The sequence below is a fragment of the Photinus pyralis genome, unplaced genomic scaffold (assembly GCF_008802855.1).
Source record: "Photinus pyralis isolate 1611_PpyrPB1 unplaced genomic scaffold, Ppyr1.3 Ppyr1.4_LG1, whole genome shotgun sequence".
NCBI classification, from domain to species: Eukaryota; Metazoa; Arthropoda; class Insecta; order Coleoptera; family Lampyridae; genus Photinus; species Photinus pyralis.
The window spans coordinates 17,396,808-17,403,171 of NW_022170249.1; the positions used below are offsets into that span (position 1 = coordinate 17,396,808).

The window sequence follows — 6,364 nt, forward strand, 5'->3', positions numbered from 1 at the left end:
TCGACTATGTGGTAGAACATGGTGAAACCGTAGTTCAGCGATTGTCTTTATATTAAATTTTGGGTACATATTTTTTCATACAAAGCATCTTTGTTTGGATTATACACACAGAGCAAAGGAAGAGTAAACATTCCTTAAAGTTTACCATTTAACCAGAATCCTTATCCTAGAACGCTCCAGATTCCTTTACAGTATCTCTAATTTCACAGTTTATTTTGTTAAATACACATTGTACGCTTTGAATTCTATAAACTTAGCCGCTGCTAGTACATAATCCCTTGCATTCATTGATGAATAACATGTATGTATACAAAAACAAACTTTTATTCTACATATTCCTCAATGTGCACTATAGGATCGACGTCCTTCTGTACAGAGTAACTCATATTTTACAAATTATTTGATATTGCCATTGCAATTCAGTTGAATTATACGAGTTTACATATTATTTTCGACATGATTTTACTTTTATATTGCTGCGTACAATGGCAATCACTAAGCCATTTCATCGAAAAGCGCAACTCTTATCTATGACCGGAGAAGAAGATGAGATCCCCATGGATCTCGTGTTGTAGTCCTGAAGATCAGAATTTGGTGCGTAGGAATCAGCAGTCGTGTGAATTTCCATCAAAGAAGTCAGAATATATAGATAAGGCAATGGCAACACTGATAAAGAAATAAATAATTTATGTGTAAACAAATATAGCAAAAGAACTTATGGGGATGGTACATTTTGAACCTTCATAAATAAACAGTTTGCAATTCGATTCATAAATGGTCGAGATGGGAAATGAGAATATTGAATAGATTAGACTTAACTTTTGGCTAAAACTATGCCCTTAACGCGGGCAACATTACGGGTGTAGGGGTTAGGCAATCCTATATTAAAGAATCATTGCTTTCATCCAACATTTTCGAGATATTCACAATTTATTAAGTAAGTGTCTCATTTAGACCTTTTTTTCAGCCAGTACCCTCCTCTGAGACTCCGTTCTGCAGATATTTGCACTAAAAGTTTGGATATCACCAGTAGATGTGTATCTTCTCGACGTTCCACTTGCCCGTTATGAGTACCTTCTTCTAACACTTCATTTTCAAGATATTCGCTTCGAATTTACCAATAGATGTCTCGTCCAGACGATTCATTTTGTCTTTGTGAGTATCCTTCTCCGAGTCTCCGACAATCCGTTCTTGAGATATGAGGAATTACAACCGATCACGATAATGAGTCTGAGAAGGAATGTGATTGGCGCACGCTAAGCTCAGGCAAAGTAGAGGTGGGTCGGGATGAATAACTAAAATTAAAGTAACTTACAGATATCGCTAAAATCGATGTTTCTTTAGGTTACAAATGGTACAGCCCTTTGTTGAAAAAGGCTCCCTTCAAGAAAAATTGAAAACTGTGTCGCTTTTGGGGTGATACGGTAGAACCATTTAGATCCGCTTAGGTACAATTGTCTATAATAGTATGGAAAATGAACTTGCGTGAAAAGAAGTAAGAAAGCCAAATTCTAAACCCCGCACACGCTAATTTGTCCGCTTATTACTTGAGTTCTGCCGTCAGTAAAATATTACTTTAAAAAATGCGATTTATGCCTCTCTGATTTTCAACGAAGACTGTTTAAGGACGGAAGGTTTTATTTATGTCACCATTTCTTCGAAATGAGGTCACCGAACTCTCTTTCTCTCTTTAATTTTCTATACTGTTATGTAAACTACTATAGTAGGTCATGCTGACGGTTTTATTGTAATCGGCACCTGTAATAGTGATGGGCTACCCTGTATAATATTAATTTCAATTTTTAAGTTTAAAGGTGGTCGCTAATTTAAGATTGAACACAGTTTCGATCATTTTGATTGAATTTGAAGTCAACGTTGTTTCCTGTAATTTTGATTTGTAAGTGTTAACAAATTTAGGGATATTTGGTAATAGTTGAATTCTGTGATACGAACTTTCGCCGGAAGCTGGTGCACCAACAGTGGCTTAGGTTCTCCTTTACACAAAAAAATTAACGGTATAATTTCAAAAATGGAATTGAATGCTATAGATAAGAAAATGGAACATCCAACGGTAATTTACAACTCGAAATCTTTAGTCGGTGAAGGCGCCACCAGAAGTTTCCGGTCTCTCTTGCTTGTTCGGCGATGGTAGGCTCCGGGTAACTCGAATAGAGAACTGCGGTTCCAGGAATTCTAAAGGGCAAGCGGTGGGCGGCTACTGGAACAAGTTAAAACTTAAAGCGCGCAGCAATTTCCCTAAGCGGGAACAGTAATTAATCGGATTCGGTAACGGTTTCTACGGGAAAGCAATGGTAGGAAGCTCAAAATTACTGTACTTGTAAAGATGGAAAAGGTAGAAAGATTTAAATACGGTTCAATATCAAAGACAAACAGTTGCAGAAGGCGAAAAAGTGTACGTTTGTACGTTTCGCTTAACCACAAAATGCAAAATATCACCTCTAAATTAAGCGTTCACCTATGCGATGGGGGGAACGACGGTCTTTCCAACTCGACGGCGCCTAACGCTCGAAAATTAAAATGGTTTTTATTAATTACGTCCTTCCCAAACGTCTTAAAAATACGAGACGGTATCAAAATTAAAGTGTTTTAAGAGCACACCTAAGGAATGTAATCTCGACTCAATCAGAGACTGTTACTGTAACCCATTCAACTAATTACGGTTAATTATACTTATCCAAATAGTCGGAATGCAATCTCCAAATTCGACAGTTCAGCATTGTCCCTTTGTTCCTTGGAATGTAAATTTAATTGGCCTCAATTGATCGCTTGTTTCGTGGTATTTGTCCTCTGGCCTTGAGTACCATTTTTTTCTTACAGTTGTATTGATTGACTTTGTCGAATAAATTTGTTTCATCTGTAAATGATTACCTTTGTGTTTAATTGCGCCCAAATTACGACCCAGGATATAAGAGGTCTCAAGATACATGTTTCTATACGTACCCAGGATTATGTCAGGCTTTCCGCACGTTTTTCTAAACACATTCATATATCGTTCGATAATGTGCTTAGCTGATTTTGAAACATTGGAAAAACGCACAAAAATACACATAACTGTGCTATTCATAGAGAAAATGTACTGAAAATACGTTTTCCGGATTTGGAGGGGTTTCTGGCACTGTTGATAGTACTATTACTTTCAATAAGAATCATACAGAGATCGTTTGTTAGCAATATTGAGATTCCAAAAGAGGACTCTAAGGCAGAAAAGGTCTGCTTCGACGTTTACCATAGTACAGGGCGAAGGTGGTCAAAATTATGTACACTTCCTTTGAGGAGCTAAAAATCGATTTAATAACATTAATCAACTCAACACAGATTAACAAAAAAACTCATTCGTACCAACCTACGACAGGTTCAGAGGGTATAAACACACATAATGCGATAACTTTTCCACGCTTAATTTATATTGAACGAGACGTGCCTTCAGTTTGATTATATCGGCTTTGCGAAATTAATGTCTTTAGTAAACGTTATGCATAGATCAAACCGCATACCGCGACGAAATCAAGCTGTAGTTAACGAATGTGTGTGCTCACACAAGTTTACTTAGTCTGGGATCTCATTTCTCGTAAATCTTTCTGAAACTTGCTCGTTCGCGTAACTAATTGAATAGGTAGATATAGTGTCAGAAACTTGATGATAATTTACAGATTACAATGAAATGCCAAAATAGACAGCAGCAGATATTTGCATAATCTTCCAAACTCATATTACTATTAGCTAAAATTAGCTAAATTCTATTGTTTGCCTTATACGAGTATAACTCAGCCCTTGCGGATTGGGGATGAAAAATCGAATGAAAGTTTAAATATTTACTGCATTAACAGTAATCCTAGCAATTTACTACGCAGCAAGAGTGTTATGGCCGTTTTATGTGGGCGCATTAAAAGCGTGTTTTAAAGTGTCAAACTGTTCAAGAATGTAACATTATACGTTTTCTATGAGTTGCAGTTGGTAGTACGAGTTCAATTATTAAATGTTCTTTACGTCCTTAAAGTAGTCCGTAATATTCCTGATGCTTTTTCAGACTGTCAGATATTTAACAAATATTCCACATCTGGTAACGGTAACCAGATTAACGAGCAATTTAATTCGTTCTATACTGATGTCAAGTTACTAATTGGAGCCTGCGAATATAGTGATGCCGACGAAATACTTCGGGACAAACTTGTTTTCGGGTCAACCAATCAAGATGCAAAAACTAAATTAATCAAAGAAGGGAACCCCAAGCTAGATGAGGTGGTAAAATCTCTAACATTGGCAGACATCACGGATATACAAGTTCAAAATATCTTATCAACACAACCTAATGTCCACTCTACCGTTACGAAACAAACAAGACCGAAAGCAAGGCCAAGTTTTATCAAAAAGACTGACATTTGTGATAAGTGTGGTCTCACTCATTTTAGTGTAGGAAATTGTCCTGCAACCAATAAGACATGTGCAAAATGCCAAAAAAGGAACCATTTTGCAAAAATGTGCCGATCAACGCAAACGACTACATACTCTCGCAAGCAAGTTCATGAGAACATCCTAGAGGACGACGAGGAGAATTACTTTTGTGGTTCCATTATTCAAGCCAACGTAGATTCTGTGGCGTGGATGGAAACTGTCAACATTGAAAATAAAATGGACGTCATGTTCAAGCTGGATCCAGGTGCGGATGTTAACATCATACCAGTTCCCATATATAAGAAGTTGAAGAAAGTGTTGCCGTCAATAAGACTACAGGGTTGTACAGCACGTCTAGAAAGTTGGAACGGTTTCAAAACTAATGTTGAAGGAATCGTATCTTTAAAAATACAAATAGGTAAAAATTCAGGTTATGAACGTTTTTATGTCGCAGGTCAGGAACAGTCCATTCCAATTCTCAGCAGAGACACTTGTGTGAAGTTTAAGTTAGTTAAGCGGCACCATGTGAATGAAGCCAAGGTGCATATGTTAAAGGACGATTTTGTTAGTGAGTATAAAGACTTGTTTGAAGGTATAAGTAAAATAAATAAACCATATACTATTAAGCTTAAGGAAGGTAGTATTCCTACTTCAAAGCCACCACATCGTGTGCCGATCAAAATTCAACCACAGTTAGAAGCTGAATTACAAAAATTAGTAAGTCTAGATATAATAAGTAAAGTTGATAATCCAACCGCATGGGTAAATAGGTTAGTAGTAGTAGAAAAACCGACTGGTGATATACGCATTTGTTTAGATCCCCGTGAGCTAAATGAAGCAATTGTTAAAGACTGTTATGGAATACCAACCCTAGGGGAATTATCATGTAAAATTAAGGATGCCAATTTATTTTGTGTATTAGATCTAAAAGATTCCTTTTGGCATATACCATTAGATGATTGTAGTTCCAATTATTGTACATTTTCCACTATGTAGGTATGGCATGTATAAATTTAAAAGGTTACCCTTTGGCTTAAATATTGCCTCAGAAGTGTTTCAAAAGTATTTAACTGAAATATTTGGTGACATTAGTGGTGTGTTCATATATATTGATGACATTTTAATATTTGGGCAATCCAAAACAGACGTTTGTGCTACACTAAATACAGTTTTTGAAAGAGCTCGTAAATTTAATATAAAATTTAACCTAAATAAATTTAAGTATATGTTGCATGAAGTCAAATACTTAGGTCACATATTCAGCAAGGGCACTGTGCGACCTGATGTCGAAGTAATCAAAGGTATTTGTGATTATGATATGCCGACTAATAAGATTGAGCTTCAGCGATTTCTGGGTGTAGTTAACTACTTAAGAGCTTTTATTCCTGACCTAGCAGAAATAACAGCTCCTTTAAGAGAGTTGTTAAAGAAAAACATAATATTTACGTGGCTAGATTTACATACTGAAACTGTCAACAAATTAAAAATGATAATTACCAAACAGCCTGTATTACAAAATTTTGATCACAACAAACCTGTAGTTATACAAACAGACGCTAGTAAAAATGGTATAGGATGTGTACTCCTACAGGAAAACAAACCTGTTTACTACGCATCAAAAGCTTTATCTCAAATCGAAATAAATTATGGGCAAATTGAGAAGGAATTTCTTGCCATATTGTTCGCTTGCAAAAAATTCCATAACTTCATATATGGAAGAAAAACCACTGTTTACACAGATCACTTGCCACTTATTTCTTTAATGAGAAAAGAGATAATCAAAATTCCCTCCACAAGACTTCAGAGGATTAGATTAAAACTCACAATTTATGACATTGATGTCAAATTCTTGCCCGGATGCAAAATGCATGTAGCTGATGCTCTTAGCAGAGCTTGCTCAAAGTCGGAGCGATGTGAAACTGATTCGTCGTTAGCCGATGTTGTCCATTCC

General features: G+C 36.2%; 1 protein-coding gene across 1 annotated transcript; it reads left to right on the forward strand.

Annotated features, from left to right (window-relative positions):
• Positions 1–3,475: 3,475 nt before the first annotated feature.
• LOC116177819 lies at positions 3,476–5,162 on the forward strand. Its single transcript, XM_031496981.1, has 3 exons — positions 3,476–3,545; positions 4,049–4,981; positions 5,041–5,162. Exons 1-3 carry the CDS (start codon positions 3,476–3,478, stop codon positions 5,043–5,045), a joined length of 1,008 nt encoding a protein of 335 aa, XP_031352841.1. The 3' UTR covers positions 5,046–5,162.
• The last annotated feature ends 1,202 nt before the right edge of the window (positions 5,163–6,364 follow it).

Excerpts from the sequence above, each read along its gene's own strand:
- LOC116177819 (XM_031496981.1), top strand. The coding sequence starts at position 3,476 with ATGTCTTTAGTAAACGTTATGCATAGATCAAACCGCATACCGCGACGA. Across the intron at positions 3,546-4,048 it reads TCAAGCTGTAGTTAACGAAT|ACTGTCAGATATTTAACAAA; the intron begins GTGTGTGCTCAC and ends ATGCTTTTTCAG.